This window comes from Odontesthes bonariensis, chromosome 23, assembly GCF_027942865.1.
Source record: "Odontesthes bonariensis isolate fOdoBon6 chromosome 23, fOdoBon6.hap1, whole genome shotgun sequence".
NCBI classification, from domain to species: domain Eukaryota; kingdom Metazoa; phylum Chordata; class Actinopteri; order Atheriniformes; family Atherinopsidae; genus Odontesthes; species Odontesthes bonariensis.
This window is the reverse complement of record NC_134528.1, coordinates 20,179,699-20,200,956: the sequence shown is the minus strand read 5'-3', so window position 1 is coordinate 20,200,956 and position 21,258 is coordinate 20,179,699. Positions and strand designations below refer to the sequence as shown.

At 41.3% G+C, this 21,258-nt stretch overlaps 1 protein-coding gene across 2 annotated transcripts in view; it reads right to left on the bottom strand.

Moving 5' to 3' along the window:
- Positions 1–18,974, bottom strand: part of LOC142374195 (cytohesin-3) — a 37,006-nt gene extending 18,032 nt beyond the window's left edge. The window contains exons 1-4 of one of the 2 annotated variants that reach the window (XM_075457737.1): positions 18,653–18,974; positions 2,265–2,347; positions 1,090–1,154; positions 107–173 (exon numbers count right to left, since the gene is read on the bottom strand). In XM_075457737.1, coding sequence (XP_075313852.1) covers positions 107–173; positions 1,090–1,154; positions 2,265–2,347; positions 18,653–18,671 — 234 coding nt within the window. In that variant the 5' untranslated portion in view covers positions 18,672–18,974. Of the gene's footprint in view, positions 1–106; positions 174–1,089; positions 1,155–2,264; positions 2,348–9,232; positions 9,252–18,652 lie in introns of those variants that run through there. The other variant, XM_075457738.1, reaches the window with a different exon arrangement.
- Positions 18,975–21,258: the final 2,284 nt, after the last annotated feature.

The following is a 21,258-nucleotide window of genomic DNA, read 5'->3' as shown; positions in this document are numbered from 1 at the left end:
ATCCCAGAGAGTCGTTCACTTTAAATCGGGTGAGACACTGGAGGTTGTGATGAAAGCATCAAGATTTTACAGAGCTGAAAAACAGAAAACGAAAAGGGCAGAGTACCTTTTTGGGGTCCATGTTGAATTTCTTCCTGCCCATAGCGATCTGTTTGTTTCTCTGGGACGTTTTACTGGAGCGCAAACATGAAAACGGAGACTTGATTAATTCCCATATTAACAACGCTTAAACATTGATGGTTGATATAACAATGCCACTCCCAAATAAAGCCACATCCTGTCAAAGTATGCCTCCTTTCCCCCATAATTCAATACAAAAAGCAACTTTGTATTTCACGAGTCTTTCACGTCTCTCGCCAAAACAAGCAAATCTTACACTCAACTAAGATGGAGACAGTGACTCAGGTGGGAGACGATGCTAGATGTGACCATTTTCCACTGAAGGTAAAAGACAATACAACTGTTATCAATAGCTTTAGAAGCTGCACAAGTCATATTCTCTGTACTTTCATAACTTGAGGAAAAATTCACATTCTAAAAATGGCATCTATTTTCTAAAGGCAGGTAGCAATTCTCCATAACTTATTTCATAAACTTAATGTAAGCCAAGAGAGAGCAATTCAAACAACATTTTGCTACATAAAACCATCTGAAGCCACTTCACAAAAGGAATTCCAAAAATGGAACAATTCCCTTCGAACAGAAGAGGCACTAAGCAAGTCCTCACTGTACATTTATCGGTGCCACTATGCAAAGGAGTCCTCTCCAGGTTAGCTCACCTTTAGACCACAGAAACTTTGGGGCACATTCCTTTCATTAACTGTATTAGAGTTTAACAGCTAGAATTATAAATAGGATTTGAACACATCTAGTTAAAGATTAAATCAAAAACATTTTTTTTTAACATTTGTGACTTTAGCACTTGGGTTTTAATGTTTCCAGGTCAATTAGACACAGGAAAATAAAAAAAACATTCCGCACTGAGTTGGCCCAACAAGGTAAGAAATACAGGAGCTATAACAAATTTATGATATAGGCTGGCATCATACACGCAAACAACAGTAATACAAGCAAAGAATCATGACTTACCTTTCCCCAACACATGTGAGTTGCTCAATCTCGGTCATGACTTCTGCTATCTCAAACTTCAACCTCTAAAAGACAGAAAGAAAAGCATCCCACAGTTGTTTTCTTTCTTTATATGAACCATATTAGAGATGGGACAGTGACTGAACTGTCTGCAAAGGAAAGTGCAACACTTTTTAATGAGCAAACTGGATGTGTGCAAAGATGCTCAGCGGGTCTATTTGCATTACTTACAGCATGCAAATAGTGCTGCAGTAGATGGGCAGCAGAGTTAAAAAGCAAATGATTGTAAATAGAATGTTAGAAATGTGACTACGGGCACGCTCATTTCTTTTCTCGAATTGCACCATGAAATGATCTCCTGTCAATGTAAAGCTTTGGACACCACCGGTCACAATTTCTCACAAAAAAAAAAAAAAGGGCTGATCTCCAAAAGACTTCATGATAAAGATGAAACGTTGGTCTCAGCTTGTCCTCCAAGCAGCTGCCTGGCATGCAAATTAGACTTGATCTCGAGTTTTCACCACAAACATTCTGTGTCAGAGGTTTGCAACTGACCATCTACACAAACCTGATCAATAACGGAAAAAAAGTCTGAAGGACTAACTAAGTTAAATAGAACTTTTTGACCATGACGGGCATGATGTGATTCGAGAGGAATAAGAGTTTTAAGAAAAGAAAACCTGCTTAACTGTAAAGCTTGGGATGGATCGATCATGGGCACTATTTCACTTGTATAGAGAGGAGTGAATCCTTTGAAATACAAGCAAACATCTGGAGATGAACATCACGCCATCTGTAAAAAGCTGAAGATGGCCTCCACAGCAGGAAATCGATTCCAATGGAGTATCTTGAAAGGTAGTCGCAGCGGGTGTTTCGCACAGATTATTTTGGGTGCCCCAACTTTAGCATTAAGTCCTTTTTTTTTTTTTACGGAAATGTTTTATTCTTTTCTCTTGTGCCTTTTTGAAATCAGGCTGCTTTTTTCTTGCTTTGTTTTTTCACAATCACAGACATTTTGACTGAACCACTGCATTATATTTGGTTTATAAAATGCTCTGCTGACAAACAATCCAAGCAACTGACATGAAGCTCAGTGTATCCAGTACATGCAGTACACTGTATATATTGTCAGTACATACACACACACACACACACACACACACACATACACACACCTCAATATCATCGAGCAGCTCTCTCTTCCTCCGTCGGATGTTGGACAGCTCATCCCTCTCCTCTAGGCAAAGATCCTCGGGAACTGAAACACATGATGGGAAAAACACGGCGGACTTTAACTCTCATTTGTACACAGCTCTATTTTCATTGCATGCTATTACGCAAAAAAAATCAAATATACTAGATCAAGTAACAAAGCTGCGAAATGAGAAAAACAAAAGTGAGCCCTGAAACCAGTCTAGTATCAACAAAGTGTTGAGCTCACAGCAGAAATTGAAAAAAATAAAATAAATCAGCTTGAAGATTCATCAGCCCCGTACAGTGAAGTGAAAGAGTGCTGCTGCTGCTGCTGCTGCTGTTTTACCTCGTTCAGCTCCAACATCATCATAAGTATCAAGAGTCTGTGTGCTCGTCTTAATTAACTGAGGATAGAGAGGAGGCGAAGAGCCTTAATTATTCCACTTGAAAGTGTTTTTCTCCATCCTTCCTTCTCTATTTAGCTCAGGGGAAAATGCTATTAATAAAACTAATTCGGATTAAGTTTTCTTTCATTAAATGTGAATTTGGCAATTTAACACAGCCCACGACCCCGATTTCGCAGCCATGAGAGTTTTACAGCTCCGGCCAAACATGAGCGAGAGGAGAGAATGGCTTGCTCTCGTCTTTCTTTCTCAGTCTTGCTTTTCATTCCTTCATCCCACTCTCATTTCTCCCTTCTTTTTTTTAAATTTTGTTTTATTTACCCCAATGCAAACTCTACAAATCAGTTTTTTCCATCTTCAAGGTCAGTGGGCTCAAGAGGAAGAAGCATTCAGTTTAAGAGTTACGTTCAGGGCAGCCAAGTGTTGTGTGTTTCCTAACGTTGTTATGTAATCCTGAAGCACTGTGACGAAGGGCAGGTATACAGCAGAAAGGGCTGAAGGGTTTCCTTTGTTCGCCAGGTTTTTAGTAGACAGCAGGGGGGGGGGGTTTGAGTGAACAATGGCTGACAGTATGAAAATAAAGATGTTAATTAGCGTTGCTAACCTCCGGCTGCCTCTCAACACTTATGTAACTTAAGTTCGAGCAAACTGAATGTGGCTTTCAAGCCAATTAGCGCTCGCAAAAAGTTTCAAGGCTGTCTCACCAAACTCTTTAATGTTTTACTAGAGCAATGTTTTCTAAGGTTTTAGCCTACATACATTAGAGGAGCTTGTGTCTCTCGGTCCTTCAGGATAACTCAAACACAGCAACAGTTAATTTGGGAAAACATGTGACACTCTGGTGGTTTTTACCAGTTAAGACTTCAAAGCGATTGTCCAAAGTTATGATAATACTCTCCGTTTGCTTCTGAGAGCTCTGTTCTGAAATCACTCTGGGACATTTTGCTAGCTTGAAAAGAGCATTTTCGAAGAGACATTTTCAATTTTTCAAGTGTCATGTAGATACATCTCCATTCACACAACACTCACAACACTTTAAATGCACCCATGTAGGAAACCAGAGCTCTAAACAATTTTGTGTCATTAGCTGATTTTAAAATGGCTTTTTTGTCTTGAAATAGAGGCCTTTCTCCATCTACTCATTAATATCTTTTTCCCGCTGATGAACCTTTGATCCCCGTTTCATCACAACTTTTGCAGTAGCATTCTTTATCGCTGATCACCAACACACCAGCGCATCTGCTTGATGACTCCCGTTCCCATGACCACATCACCTCTGTTTGTAAGAGGCTTTGCCGACTTCCAGTTCCTACTCCAAGTCCTCCTCCTTCAATAAGCCTCCATAATTAGACACCTCGCCACACACACACAAACACACACTTATTCCCCCAAACCTCAGCTCGCCTGATGCCAAGCTTCTGTCTAGAATAGAGATTTTTCTTCTTAAAGCTTCCGCCTTCCTCTGAAAATCTTTCCAAGCCTTTCACGGATATGTCCATGTCCAGAAGAGAGTCACATTTTTAGAATAATCAAAAGGTTTTTTTTTTCAATTCTTAAATAACTTCAAGCATATCGAAAGCATCCTGAAAAGTGCTCCATGAATAAGATGTAATGCTTTTAAATGCTAATGAAGGAAATATTGAAAAAATAAACCAATAAGGATTCAAAATCTGTTGTTGCAGGCCATACATTAGAGGCTGTCTTTGTCTTTTCAATAATTTCCCCAGAGGTAGATGAAATGCAAGCAGCATAGAGCCCCTTGTTTTCCATTAGCTCAACGCTGTGCATTAGGTAATGGAGATATCCAGCTTGCACCATCATGATTACAATCTTGATTCATTACAAATCTAATGAAAAGAAGAGGGAGCTCACTTCAACAAGACCCTGCCACCATTAATGGCAAAGGATTATCATTATCCTTCAATCAAGGTCTTTCTGACCACATCCACTTTAATGTCTTTCAAGGCACACATTTGATTACAAAGGAGGCCCAACTACCAATGTTTCTGTTCAAGACGTTTTTTCTTCTACACTGGTGGTCCACCAATTATATCCATAACGCACTTCATTCCCATGACCCACTATGAGCTACTCAGAAAATTAGTTAATGTCTTCAGCAAGCATAGAGGGAGTTGTGGGGATAAAACTGGTCACTACCATCTTACTGGCTCAAAGCAAACATGGCCAGGCTTGAATGATAATCAACTAAAATCAATTATGGTGTGAGTCATTGAAAACCTTAGAGGTGGTCAGATAGCTGAATGGCTGCAGTTGGTGGTAGAAATCAACTGTATGGTGTGACACTCCAAAGGGTTTAAACTTCAACATGCGTCCCCCCCCTCAAAAAAAAGAAAAAGAGCCTCCTTTAATTTTCCCCTAAAAACAAAATCCCTCAAAGTCTTCTCTTAAGAATAAATCCCCTGCTGCCCTTCACACCCAAAACTAACAACTGTCCCCGACCACCCACTGAAACCAGAGGCTTTAAGGGTGTTTCAACTAATGCAGGAAATGCCACCAGCCCACTCCCGCCAGTTTAATAACTTTTATAATGTTTACTTTGGTCACATATCTATGCATATTCAAGTAATTCGTTGGTGCACGCAGACAGAAAAGAAAAAAACATTTTTTTTATTGCCAGGCTATAATTCAAGGACTTCCATAAAACCGGAATTTACACCATCTGAGTGAGAATCCCACGCTCGCTTAACACTGGCTGTGGTCCCAGTCATACTGACACTAGCTTTGAACATGTGACTTTAACCCACTGCAATGTCTTTTAAAGTGGATGAGCTTTTGAAAAAGATAACCCTGTTAACTTGACTTGGCCCTGCAGCTCGCTGTGTCACATGCAAGGAAGCGGGAATGACAGGGAAACTTCCTTTGGATCCAGACCCTAATCTGAAGCCTGCTGTCCTCAATCCGTCTTAGTGTGGACAAAGACATGCTCTGCATTACAGCTCCGTTCGTACACACAGTCACACGGACATGTGGCAGGATCCGCACATGAGCAAAAAAACGGCCAGCTGGCACTAATCCCACACGCTCACCCTCCCCGACCTTCTTTAAACCCAGTTTGTCAGAGCGGAAGTGGGATGTGTACAACTGAACACGTACAGATGTTCTCACCGAGCAGCCGCTACTTGACTTTAACCTCCTTTTGCCTTGGTGATGCTGGATGAAAAAAAAGCGGCAGTCTAAGCAGCAGTAGATAGTCTAGTGTAGCTATTTGAAGAGTCATAAAGCAGGAATGCCGGCACGTCGCCATTGTCAAGGGCCAATGCGAGGTGAAAGGGGTTATGACACAGAGTGATAAGGGTCATGATCACAGGAGTCTAGAAGCACGCATGAAGCATACTGCTATGTGGCATCAAAGTTCGGCTTTGTTGCAGCTTAAAACATGCAACTGAAGAGGCCGCTTACTATCTTCGCTGGTTAATTGATAAAGTTAACAAAATCTGAAAAAAAAACGTTTGTCACGTTTGCTTTAAAAAATGATTTTGTGAGAAGGAACTAACTGATCAGCTCCCTGATTCAGCTCCGCTCCTTGCAGTTACTGCATGCAAAGGATTTTACTCATAATGATTTAACTGCGTTTAGGCATCTTTTGCGTTATCACAGTACACTTTCATGCAGATTATCGACTAATAATTCAGCTCCAGGCTTTACGTGAGAAGAGAGATTTCGTGGGAGCTAATGTGGCCTCTGGTTTTTAGCTACCTCTGGGGTCACAAGCAGAAAAAGCACTGACTGCTTTGGTTAATCCGCAGTTTTTTGGGGGGGGGACCTCCTGCTGTGAGTGCATTTGTGAGAGTGTGCAGTTGCAGAGGAGGTGGTCTGTACATGATGTTCCTTATATCACACATCTGCTAGCATCAGCACTATGTCAATATTTGATTAGATGAATCCAGGGGGCTTGTATATGCTGCTGGCCAAAGTAACCATAATCTGATGATCTGATGGGCCTGAGAATGAATGAGATGGATGCTGTTTCTTTTGGCACCCAAAATAGCTTGGGGAAGGAATTGTGAACCTGTTTGTCCATGTCCTTATTGGATGGATAATTGTAATACAGCAAAGTGTTCTTTCGTTTCCTGCAAACCAATTTTAGATTGTAAACCAACATTTTTTTTTCCTTGTCAAAAGGACCAACCCGACAGTCATCAGCCCAAGGAGAAAAGGACATGTCATTAGCACAAATAGTAATAATAACGACAGTTAGCTGACTGTGTTGCATTTCAGGCAGTTTTGCCAATAGATTTAGCTGCAAACGTTCAAACCCCCTTGGCAATGTTTTTCTAAAGGGCCTAGCAACAAATCTACGTATCAGCTATACGAACAAATATTCTCAGTACTGCCTCACAAGAGCACGGTTTCTCTCCCACCGCAGGGAATCCTCTCTTTGGTTCGAATCCCGACTGGGGCCTTTCTGTGTGGAACATGTTCTCCCCGTGCATGCGTAGGTTCCCTCTGCGTACTCCAGCTTCCTCCCACCATTCAAAAATGTGCATGTTAGGATTATTGGTTATTCTAAGTTGTCCCTAGGAGTGACTGTGAGCGTGCGTGGTTGTTTTTCTGTGCGTAGCCCTGTGATAGACTGGCGACCAGTCCAGGGTGTACCCTGTAGGCTACAGCCCCACTGCGACCCTGAATGGATGGACGGATGGATGGATAAAACGCTGTGGACTGTGTGAAAACAACGTTTGGGACATTCTGTCACTTCCAACTTTCTTTTCTGGGTCATCATTGTACCTGTAAATATAGCTGAAATCCAAGCAAGGATGCTGCTATTCCTTTATATGTAAGTTGCAGTTGTATATCCATTAAAGTCATTTCCTACAATTTGAGACAACACTGCCTCATTAAAGGTAGGGTAGGAGATCCTGGATTTTGAGTCCAACGAAGCTGCATTTTGAAAATACACAGGTAAAAAGTCCCAACCCTTTTCTTCACTTTCCCCCCAAAGCCACGCCTCTAGAGTACATGAACGCGCACGAGCACGAAGGTGCACGAGCGCTGTTCTGACAGCAAGCATCGATCGTTGCCGTATTTAGTATTTAGTATATGCTAACTATACGTTTAATAATGCTAGGTGCTAGCCAAGTTGGCTCTAGTTTAGCTTCCTGCCAAGCTTCTGGACGCGTAATTCGTTCACGGAGCAGGGTACGCGCACAGGGGGAAGAAGGGGGAGGGAGGAGCAGATTGCAGTTTGATAGACGGCATCAGAATCCAATCATTGTGAACGGTCCGTTCACAATGATTGGATACTGTTTTTCCTAGATTGTACGTTCTAGAGGCCACTAAAACTTTTCATATTTGTGTCAAAACTTTTAATTAATTGGTTGCAATGGGGGTGTGAAGAGTATTTCAAGCAATATGTAAAAAAATGTTCCAGAAAAAGATCCCCTACCCCGCCTTTAAGACTTCAGGACTAAACAAGTAAATATAGTTCACACAGTGTATTAAATGTTGGTATGCAACAGTAAAAAGCTCAACTAAGAGGGTAAATATTATTTCTGCTAAACAAGCTGATGCTTGAATTTAACTCCAAAGCGTTGCTGCACCTAAATACGACCAAATAGAGCTGCTACATGGCTGAGTCCTTTAAGGGTTTATTATTACCGTTCTATTATTTTCTTAATTTGATAATTGCAAAATTCAATGTTCAAGGGGATTAACCTATTTCTTGTGTCATCCCAGTCTTGAACATTTGTATAATAATGCGCTCTGGCAAGCAAAACATATTTCACAAGATGATTTCCTGAAAGGCGCAGCTGTTTCTTCCTATGAGAATCAGGTGACTGACGGAGGCAGAATTAATGCAATTCTTATCAGATGCAAGCATGTTAACTTCCGCTATTGTGACAGATATCTTGCCTGGGAGCAATATGAAAGCCGCTATAGAGTATGTGCAGACACCAGCAGGGAGACAGAAGGTCAACCTGGATGACTGGCACAGACTTCTGTCAGCCTTCAGCCTTGGAGGACGTTCCTGTGATGGTTGTGTGCCTGCCTGCAAAAACAGTGGACCACCCTGGTGATAGTTACAATGAGACCAGAACAATCTTTGACTAAAACAATGATTTAGAAACCACCCACAGTATCGAGGTAATTCCTACTCCCTTGAAATTGACTCTGAGTTCGGTACAGTAGATGGATTATGCTAAATAACATATCCAGTGACCACCTGCTGGATCAAAGACTGTTCTCATCCAATTCCAGTCGAGACAGAGGTCAAAACATACACTTGATCGGGAAAAGAAGTGCAGGAAATGAAAAGGAGAAATCCCCAGCACTTTCGGTGAAACTCCATGTGGTATATTTAGAAACGTATGACCAACTTACGAATTTAAGTCGTTCATTTTCCTCATGTTATTGACTCAAATACATTGTGAAAATCTCACAATTCGGATTCAGAGAGTTAACTCAGAAATGACAGCTCTGCAAATGTAACTGAGTTTTAAAAAGGTAATTTACGCCATCATTACATTTTCATATGACTGTTATTGCTGTTACTAATAACATGTCTTTTTAGTCTGTTTACCCACCTTACACAAGCGTAGGTTAGATACTGACCCGAGGCACGTAAAAGTCGTTGAATACGACACTTGCATCTGAGAGTGAGGGTGAGAGCAGGCTGGGCGTTTTCCATTTCCATTAAGCCAGAAGCCAAGAAAAACACATCAGCCCCGCAGCCTCCCAACCCCTCCCTACAGTCCTGTCCTGGTCAGCTGGACCCTGTCTTCCCGTAACTCCTCTTCTATTGAAATTCGGTGTAGATTACTCAAACACAGTGCATCTCTGCTCCCCAAACTCCCAAACTCCTGCTCATTTAATTCGCCATGCTTCCCTCTGCTCTCCATCTCACACTTAAGGAGCTTCCCCTCCTTCTTACAGCTCCAAGTAATAATTTTAAGCGAAGCTTTATCTGTTCACAACAGCAGAAATGTTGCCTCACTGACAAACAGCTACAGTGTCTCGTCTCCCACACACACACACGCGCACACTGCCATGGAGATGGGAACACATAGGGAAGCCTCCAAGGTCTCTCTTCTAATCAGCTCCATATGTAGTCTTCTCTCAGCACATAAATAGCGCAGTTTGTTACAAGCGTCGGTTCAATCCCAGCACATTATGCACCACCACTGTCTGTCTGCTTGTGTGTTTGTCTTGCTGCATGTTATATCGTGTTTTATATGTTTATTCTTCTCATGTTACACCACAAAACACATAATCTTGGCAGTGAAAATGAATTTCTTTTCTTTCCAAATCAACCCTTAACCCTTTCAACAACACAGCCCACATTCTGGGTCAACCAGTGAGATTGTAAAGAGTATTATTTTGCACATTTTAGCGCCTCTGCACATGCGCGAGACACATTTGCCTGAACCAAAGCAGACATTTATGGCAGGCTGCTGGGGTGGGTTTTTTTCTAGCTCCATGTTTTTATACCAAATGTGAAATTTCTTTTGCACCCAGTCGAACAAAAACAGATATGAAATCTGTTCAAATGAAAGCAAAGGCTATAGAGGCACTTAAAAGGCAAAGCGCGTTAGCTATCAGTTTCAACGAAAAGTTTAATAGTTTGGGAGATACACTTGAACGTTTTCATAAAGGCATGTCTGTGGAGTATATATGGAAAACTACCACTCGCAGCCAGTTAGCTAAATTTACAGAAGCAGAAAACAGATAGCGTATTTTAGTTTGGATGTGATAGTTAATCCCTTTTAAAATAACATTTTACTAACTCGTGTTATTAGTAGGTCCAGATGTTTCTCTTGGTTTACAGTCAGTTAACCTTATTGTGGCTTTAGCTTACTTTTTTTAGCAAGACTGCTAAAAGAAAGTGAACAGGTCCAATTTTTCAGATATCTGGATGTAATTTGTAACTAATGCATCCTAGTAAGTTTACTATCTCAGTAAGCTTTATGAATAACGATAAAGTGGATATGCTTTGGAATTGCTGCATGTCACGCAGAGTCAGCGGTCAACGAAGCTGCAAATAAAAGTTATGTAGATCTTGTGAAGTGTAACAGCTCACCAGGGATTATACACAAGGATTACATGACAGTCGTGGATGAGAAAAAAAAATCCATCTTGGTCCGCCCCTGTGGGCTGCGGTTGAGAAAAAAAAATCTGTCAATTTTTGGGAAAGTGAGGAAGAAGATGTAGATTTTTTTTTATATGCTCTGTGCCTAAACAGTTTCACTGGCCTTCAATTTGCCAAACTGCTGCATACAAAGATTCTACTCGAGTCATTGATTAGACATTAATGATCAATAGACTGGTCATTTAAGCTCAGATGCAGACTCCTTGTGAGCAGATTCTACATGAGGCACACCTAGGGCACAAATGTAGAAAGAAACAGATGTCTGAGCTCTGTTTGGCCACTGACAAGCCATTCTCCACTCAGCACTTACTTAAAGCCAGCCAGCCTCCCACGAAAGAAATCAACCACTGCTATTCCCAAGTAACAGCCTAATGTCCTCCCACACACTCACCCTACAGCCACCAACTTTCTCTTCTTACCGCAGTGCTACGTGTGAATAAATCACATATACGGTGTGGTGATTCAGGTTTCCCAAAAGCCCTATATATATATATATATATATATATATATATATATAGAAGAAAGGTGTCTTATTAATGGAACTATTCAATTCCAATAAGAGATTAATCATAAAGGGTGGCTGTATTTTTTGAGATCCTGAACAGACTGTCATATGTGCACCATTAACAGGTCCTTAAAGACAAAAAACAGTAACACTGCAGTCAGATACGAATTGTTATTTCAGCACTCACTCACGTCCCCAGTCCAAAGAAAGCAGGAGAATTGAAGGAAAGGCCTTTCTCATCCAACTTTTCCCACAGTCAGATGGAAAGAAGAGTGCTGATTGACCCCCAAACAGGATATATAGTCAGGAAAGCCCAGCAGTGTGCCAAATACAAACATATTAGCACATTTTCTCATTTTTCCACAAAAACACAAGGCACACAGTCATCAAGAGCAATACCATTTAAGCTTTTATAGTTTTTAAAAGACTCACTCTGCTCGTTAACCATCTTTAAACCCTAAACATAGCACCATATCATTCCTTGACAGAAGTACCACAGAACTGCTGCGAAGGAGTAAAAAAACCGAGAGCAAACGGTTTAACTCCATGGCTTCAAAACAACCATCCAGTGCAATGCTTCCCAGCCAATTCCTGCAATTCTGCGTTCTTTCCACTTCTCACTCCAGCTATACAATGTTTGCTAAAAATAGGGACATTAGTAATAAAAAACACTTTCAAGCCTGTTGCTGATTTCATCCTTTTTGAGGCCAGGCCCTGTCTGCTCTGCAGCATGCAAACTGAGCAGAGAAGCGCCAACTCTGATTAGTGAATGCAGTAAACATGAACAAATGAGTCCCACGCTACAGCCGAGTTCCACAAACAATCCACAGTGGCGCAGTTTATAGCTTCATTCAGTTTGTAGATAAGTGTGTAGAAAGATATTCAGGTTCTACGTGCAGATAGAGTGGCTCACTTGTTCCAACAACACTGTCACCAATAAAGTCATTCTCTAAAATGGCTCGGCAGCAAAATTCTAACTATTGCCCTTATTCTAAATGAGACAACATTCCAGTTAGGATGAGTTGCAGATAGGATATTTCTAGTGGTGGGCATAGATTAATTTTTTTAATCTAGATTAATCTCACTGAAATCTTGAAATTAATCTAGATTAATCTAGATTAAAATGGCTCATTCAGGGGTCCGACAATCCGCGGGATTCGCGGAAACAGACGTGTAAACTTTAGTTCCTATCCAAACAATAGTCGTTTAATCCTGAGACTGTTGCAATTGCCGTGTCGAGTGCTTCAATACAATAGTGTAGTAACCCCACGCATACCTTTCTCACTGCAATTAAGTTTTATTTCGGATTTATTTCGGATTTTATTTCGAATTTAGTTTCTTTTTCACAGCTGCCTCTGCTATTCCTGCTCTTCTCAGGAGTACCTAATGTAGTTTTACATCATTTGTAACGTGATGTATATCTTGTATAACAAATTGTAAATAACAAAACGTTTATTCGTGTCCCTGCCCTCACTTTCCTCATGTTTTTTTCCGCGGGGGTGCTGCACAGCCGCGGGGCCTTTAAGAATTGAACATTCTAAATGTGACGTCACGAGCTACCAAAGCTACCAAAGCAAATTCTCAAGCGAAGCTTCTCCAGCGAGGTCGCTCTTGGTGAACACGCAGCATTGGGGCAGACCAGCTTATTCACATGCATGGCTCCAGCAGTTTCTCTAGCTTCGCCAACTTCTCATATTCAGCACTTGTTGGGAGGGCCAGGTGGTGCTGCTGTTGAGATAGCGTTGTGTGCAGTGCGTCTCTGTTGCGCCACACGCGCAGTATCCTCCCTGCGGCCACCATATTAGGAGCGCTGTCTGTTCCAACAGAGCAGATTTTGTCAACTATCCCCCACAGATTAGCAACCTCCATAAACTGCCTAGCACAGGCTTCTGCAAAGTGGCGTTCTTCTGTTTTAATCACACCTAACGGCAGACAAAGTACATCAGCCCACACCCGACCTAAAATATCAAGGTAAAAGTCATCACAGTTTGCTTAGGCTACCTATTTTGACCCAGTTCCCAACCCAACTTTGAGAATAGATTAACGGCGATATTTTTTATATCGCCCGATAAGACTCTCAAATTATCGCAGCACGTTAATGGCGATAACGGCCCACCACTAGATATTTCATTCATATTCTTATTAACATGTTATAAAGCATAGTCTGATTAATAAAACATGCCCACATTATATCCACATTCAATGGCTTAATTACATCCGAATCCATTAAAACTATTATACATACATATAGTAATAGATATTAATATACAGACAGGGTCTAATGTAGCAATAAAAGTGCATACATGTCTACATAATGCGACTAAGATCAGCTTACTACACATAGCTTACATCAATTACTGTTTATCCCAATTATTATCTTATGAAGATGATCAGAAAATGCTGTTTATTTGCTAGTGTTTCATAAAGTAATGTCTTACTCAGATTAATATCAGAACGCTGCCATACATATAAACGTACCCAGTGTCTCATCAAAGCACATGTGAAAGGCCTTGGGATTGTACTGCTAATCTTGCAAATAGGGAGTAACCTACTCCACCACCTGAGCCACAGCCGCCCTTTATTGGGGAGATCATTGCTAAAAACAGAGGCTTACTTTTAAAAGAGATTAAGGAACATCTGAAGTCCTTTCAACTCCTTTTTTTTGTTTGTTTCAAGAACACCACCTTTGCTACTTTTTTATGCCAGTAAGCACGATTACTTGGCGCGAGAAAACCAACTAACGCATGTAAACATTTAAGTTCCGACGGAAATAGTCCAAAATCTAGCTTCTCAAAAGCATAAAGTGAAGTGAAAGTGTATACAGCCAAATTCCCAAGAAAGCCTCCTCTGTCGAATGGCTAAACGTGTTAGATTGTAACGAGAAATCCGCACATTTAGACTGCATGTCTACTCACAGCCACTTCAAGCGTGTCCAATGGTTGCTCTGCTGCAATTAAATCCTGTTTATAGAATTGTAGCATGATTAGACAAAAGTCTCATTTCAAGTAACTTTAAGACTACGTCTGCGCGGTAAATTCAGCAGTACTTACATGAACGATCTCCCACTGAGAAATTTTGACACAGAAAATCTTCAGCACTTTCTCGCACAGTCCAGTGTTGCGGCATTAGAAGTACTTTGGTCAATAACTCAATTCCGCTCCTATGTATGTATACAGTCAGGGACAAGGATGTAGGTCCGGTGGCCAGGTCGAGCTGTAACCGTAGTTCAACTAAACTCTACATGCAACCATGCATGAGTGTTTCGGGACAACCTAAGCCCGAGACTTTTGGAAACACTGCTGAATTTTTAGTTTTCTAAAACTTAGGGTGGATCTTTTACACAATCTTTGAAGTACTCAAATGAAGCATTTCTCCCTGCGGGTAGTAACAAGCCAAACAAATACTGCATGACCTTTCGCTTCCAGTTGGCAAATATATGCCAGTGCAAACAAGAAGTGTGGGGTTAGTTGCTTAACTGATGGGAGAGTAGCAACAGGTACAAGTAAACCCAGAAGTCCAGTTGCATGAATGATGATGAGGGGAACCTTTATTTAAAGTAAAATTTGATTACAGCAGCTAGTTTGGGAGCATCGTTTTATCATTGTATCGAGAGCGTTATCGATGGCCAGAACAAGTCATGGCAGTTGAGAAGGAGTATCCATACAAAAGGCTTGTAGGATTAGGTTTAATATCTTAAACTTACTGTTTTGCAAACGACATGAAGTCTCTTTATCATGACCTCCACAAGTCTCCATTCTAGCCCTTCAGGACTAGAACAATGCGGGAAGTTTTCAAACGGAAACTGGGTTGGCAGCTTGCAACCAAAGTTATGTCTTTTAAAAAGAGGCCAATTAGCGAGTATGTGACCTCAGTGATGGCAAATTTTGGAGCACATAACGGATACATGCCAAGACTGCATCCTGTTGAGTCTTTGTCAGTCATGTGTCCCTCCCTGCTTCATTAGACCCCCGTCACCTGATCCTTTCCCTGAAGAAAGTGAAGCAGCGGTTCATTCGACATGGATAACCAATGACAGGCTTTGCTGACCTTATGGACTACGCTCGCAGTTGCTGTTCCTTTACATTATGAATTTTATGATATTATCCACACACCCACTGGATCATGTTTGGTTCATATGATATCCATTTTCAGGCAAATTAGTTTGGCAGATTATTTCTGAAAACACTGCTCCACCATAAGTAACCTTATTCATATTATTCGTATTCGGTTGTCTAGACACTCTTCTCTTCTTCTCTGTCAGTTTGGGGTCAACCGAAGCTCCTCATAACACTGCTTTGGTAGTCTGAGAAGTAGCATTTGGAGCCTTAGCTGTTTGTATATTCTTAATCCTATGGAATATGACGGCATCTGTTGGCTCTTTCCTCCATTGTTGTCAAGTGCGTTCACCGCTGCAGAACAGGTTTAAGTCTCAGCTTTGAACGTGTGTTGCTCATGCACGCTGTGCATGGCATTGTGGGAGCATAATATGCACATGTGATGGTGCAAAACAGCCCCTCAGAGCAACGAAGAACGACTGAAGGCTCCTGGAAAATGGTTGTGACACAATAGGCTTTGCCAGTAGTCTGATGTGTTTCTACATTAAACAGAATGTTTGTAGACCTGGTTGACCCGATGCACCTTGAAAGAATTTCTATAAATATATGTTAACCTTATTTAACATATATTTTACAGTCAACCAAGATAACCTCTGCCTCTATATAGGTTGCACAGCATCTATCTGCTGATTTTCTGGCTTGACAAGCAGCTCCTGATTAAACTTTCAGCTGCTGTACGTGCGTGTCAGAGACCAATTTAGCATCGAGTGTCTGTGCCTGCGATACCAGCATATCAAAGTGTGATGGGAACAATGTTAAGTGATGTGTGAAAGTCAGCGAGGGGCAGCGAGAGTGTGAGTAAGCAGTTGAGAGCTCTTAATTCGTTTTAACATTTATGGTAAGTTATGTTAGTAACCGACTCGGCAAGGACAACATGCCTCTGTGCTCTCTGACTTCCTGCCACATGATTCAATGGCCGTCATCCTTCTCACCGGCCTGCTTGTAGCGCATGTGATGTTGCCATTGCAAAGTAGACCGTTCTTCAGTTACGCACATCAGACTACGATGTTCAATGTGTCTAACTGGCACTAGAGGAAATGAGAGGCAAAAAGCTTTGAGGTCCATCCACTGGGGACAATGACCATGCACAGCAAACTTATGGCAAATCCACTAAATTATGTTGAAAACATACCCTAATTAAAGAGTTTGATGTCAGAGGCACAATGAGTGGGTCATTACCACTTCTATTCATATTCATGGAGGGGGGGGGGGTAAGAATATTTGTAGAAAAGGAGAAGTTCAGATAAGCGTCTCTCCTGACACTGCTAATCTCTCGGTTCAACTGGCCGACTGTTACAAGACTACAGCTGTTTGTTTACACTACACTACCCTCACACCCCTCAGCCCACAAGACGGTTTGGATTATCAGCTCAGAAACATGCTGCATGTGTGTACTTTTACAACATCATACAACAACTGACAGCAGCCGTGTCCGAGCAGCAATCTGGGTCATATGCAGCTGCACAGGTTGAATTCAGCTTTATCATTAAATCCCCCCGTCAAGACTGTACAGCTCCATGCCCTGATGACCACCAATACCATCTAGTATGCAAAGAGCGTTGTTGTGTCATCTTTAATCTCCATATTAAAAAAATCACTCATTTCTATCCTGTAAACCCAATTATTTCAGTGACCTTAATGAACTTCAATGAATTCTCCAGCTCCCTTTTGAAATGTTGCTCAGTGATTCATCCCCAGGATATTGTGGCAACAAACGAATTAAGAAATAGCAGTTTAAACTTAATCAATGTGTTTGAACTGATTTTAGGTTATTTTTCGCTGCAACTTATTTCAATTTCATAATCCCATATTTAAAAAGATAGGGCACAGTCTTAAATGTCCATTTTCAAAAGGGAATGTAATGATTTCGGGATCATTTGCATCTAAATAAACAGAAACAACATTTATAATGTGTAAAGTTTTTTTTTTTAACTAAATGGTCCTTTTCTGATTAGATGTCAGAGGTATATATTTAAAAAAAAAAAGTTTAGACAGGGTATGTGTTGCCTCTACTCTTCTTTGACCGTCACTCTGCATGCATTTGGACACTGATAAGACCACTTGCTGTAGTTTTAAAAAGGAAATGACTAACTTGATAGATCATTTCTGATGACAGATTTCAGCTGGTTATCAGTTTGAGGCTTCCTTTTTGTTCACATGAAAACGGCGCTGTGCTGCTCTTATACATGCAAAGTGGGGCTTGAGATTGTCTTGCTGGAATGAGCAAAGACTATCCCGAAAAAGACATCATCTGGATGGCAACGTATGTTGCTTGAAAAACCGATATGCATCATTCAGCTTTCACAGTTGTGCAAGTGAACCATGCCATGTGCACTAACCCCTATGCCATCATGGATGGCTTTTCTAAATGTGTGCTGATAAGAAGCAGCATGATTCCTCCCCTCTTTAGCTTGCAGGACTCAGTGTCCATGATTTCCCCAAATAAGTGTCAAGTACTGATTCATCCAGGTGCTCTGTTATCTTTTAATAACATTATGTACCACTAATTATTATATTGACAAATTATTTGCATTTGTATAATGAGACAAAGGTGAATCTAAATTCAAAAGTAGCATATATACTTTTTCAAAAACAATACATTTCCAGATTTTCAAATTTGCATCTGTTTTCAGTTTAATGTGGGGTTTGAATCAGTCGCCAGTTCATAAAAACATTTGCACTGGACGTATTTCCTGTGGCATCACAGATTACACAAGTAACTTCATTTTATCCTTGTTTTTACAGTTTTTGTTGGGTGCTTTAGATCCTGCCAGGTATATCCTCCCTATGGATGACTGCCAGTCAGATATCTTATCAATTCCCACCAGTTTAGGTGGCTTTGCATGGTGCCACAAGATAGTGAGGCACTTCAAAGCCCTACAGCAAGACATCAAACGGATGGAAAAGGTGCATGCATGGATTTTTTTTTTCTCTGCTTTTTTTTCATGATTTCGGCGTTTCTGTTTGCCTGTATGGGAGCAGCTTCTCGCGCGCAAGAAATTGAGAGCATTAAAACAACAGGCTCCCTTTAATGTCTGTTTTTCTCAATCAGGTTTGATGACAACCCACTCTGGTTGTTTTTCTCGTTATGTCTGTGAAAACCACAAGACCACCAGACGTCTTCGCGCATCCGTGTGCCCTGACTCACATATGTCCATCAATCCATCCATCCATCCATCCACCCCCCCCGCACACGGGATGAGGGGAACCAACGTGAGCAAAGAAGAACAGCCCTTACCATGATTGTCTTCATCCATTTCGATTGTAAGGGTAGCCCGGCAGTCCAGCAGAAGGTGTGAGAGCTCGCGGGAAATGAATTTCTCTGAGTGGTTTTTAACAGGATCTTCTTTCCTTCCACTGGCACATACAGGAGAAGCCGGTGGTGCGTTCACCACCAGATGGGTGAAGACAAGGCGCCCAGATGTCAGCAGATTGGTACAAAAAGAAGGAAAGAGGCAGCCGCAGTCTGAGCGTTCATTAACGGTGGCTGAGCAGAGGTGATATCTCAAAGATGAGATCTGACACGGCTGCTCCGCTGTCCCCCTGCTCCATCCTCAGCTGCTCCGCCTGCGTTCACATTAGCTACGCTGTAACCAGGGCTGCGTCATCAAGCCCCGCCCCCGATAACAACAACCCCCCCACACCTACACACGCGCGCGTTAAAACGGCTTTTTAGCCAAAAAGTGTGAACAAGGGTAGAGGAGGATTCTTTATTCCCAAGTATGACCACTAAACAGTACTAAATGTACTCCTCCTCCTCGCGCAATTTAATGTTGTTGGTTGAGCTCAGTTTCGAAAACCAATATTAATTTAAGCCTCCAACTAAGGACTATTTCTATTATTGGTTAAACCTAGTAATCTTTCTGTTATTTTTAGAATTAATTCATTTTTTATCCAGGACAAACGTAAAAGTAACCTCAGTAACCTCAGAAACTCTTAATAAATTGATCTGATAAGTTGTGTGTTTACAAGCTGAGAAGAATTTAGTTAGGATGAAGCACTCCTGGCTGTGAAAAGAGGGCCTGTCACAACAAGTAGGCCGACTTCTCCCCACTGTCGATAAACAAGTGGGTCTTTACAACTCAGTTAGCTCCATGTTCCATCAGGAATGGAGTTTCATCAAAATCTGTGTCAAGATGTTCCAAAAACTTTAAAATTGGGGTTTCCAAAAAAAAAAAAAAAAAGCACACGTCAGACACTGTTCGTATTTCTGTCCCATTAAAACTCATCATGGTGTCATGAATAGGAATTAGGGCCTAAAGCACAAGAAGAACATCTGTTCGGGATATGATATTTGTAAGTTTTGAAAATGAATTATTAAACGGGTTCAAATTAATGTTTTTTTTAGTTTTTGATGTGAAACAACAGTTGGTTGAAGAGAGATTTATCTTTTTTTTTTATATCAGTACCGCCCCAACGAACTTTCCTGAGGATGTATGTTAATAAATATCCCTTTTTGGTGGGGCCCCTGACCTCACGCATCATCCCTGTTATTGGTGACGACACCTTTGAGGGCTCTCAGCCAAAGGAATCCGACTTCCTGTCTGTCCCTTCCCATGTGAGCGCGTGACTCATGAGGCTTTTCCAGCAAAGATCCCGGTCACACCAGCATCTGTCCTTCTGCAGGGAGGAACATGAAGGCAAGACTCAGCATCCCGAGTTCAGGAAGGGAGTTGTGCTGGGGACACATTGTGCAGCACTGCAGGGGCACAATGGAAGAAAGTTACAGAACAGGAAGCAATGTGATGTCAGTTCTCCTCCACCCTCGCAATATTATAAAATCTGACTTGTGGCACTAGAAGGGGTTTAATGACTCCACTGTAAGCTTTCCTCTGTATTCCATGACTGTTTTTTTTTTTTTTTTTACTGTATGGGTGTAATCTATTCTCAACTTACATGTACTGTTAACCTCTGTTATGTGTCCACAGCAGATGGCATACTCATTTAGCAGAGAACAGACATGTTTGGCCCTAATCTGGGCTACTTTTGGCACTTATAACTCAGTTTCTTTAAGGTGGGCCAAACTTGAGTTATGGTGTGTGTTGTATAGGCCAGATGTGTCCCAAAGTCCCAAAGAAAAAACAGATTAAGGACATTTTTGATGAATATGTAGCTGAGTTTAGGCAGCTACACTCGCACTGAGTCAGTGACATCATTGAAGATCATGTGGGTCGAGTTCGGGCCAAGCCCTCCTTGCTATCCGGTTTAATTTGGAAATATACATGACGATGGCTTAGAATAATCTGAAATGACAGAAGTTTGGTTGAAATTGCATTTCAATTCCAAGCAGCACCAGTGATGCTAAAAATTTGCAAAGCCATAAAATGATTCTGTGTGTATTCATCTGGTTTGTATACAAGAGGTTTTTTTTTTGTTTTGTTTTTTTGGCGGGGGGGGGTCATATCTCCATTTTTGCTCATACTTATGCAAAAATTAAGACTTTTGAAAGGATTTGAAAAACTTGTCAAGCAGATATTGATTCAGGAGCTGAGGAGCTTAGTGGAACACATTCATTTGTAAAGTTTTTAAGGCCAATGGAAACATTAGGAGTCTCTGTATGTTATTCTTTGGTTTCCAGTTAACATTGAAGCACCAACTATGAGCACAGGACATGCATTAAAGGTTGATTTCTTTTACAAGTGTATCTGGTCTAAAGTTTCTCCGGACGGCTGAAACTGAAATGTATAGTTTCCTTTTACATGACACTGTCCTGGGCTGCATGGTGGCGTGGCGGTTGGCACTGTTTCCTCACAGCAAGAAGGTTCTTGGTTTGATTTTCAGCAGGGCCTTTCAGTTCACCGTTTGCAGTTCTTTCTGTGCATCTGTGGGTTTTGTAGAGGTACT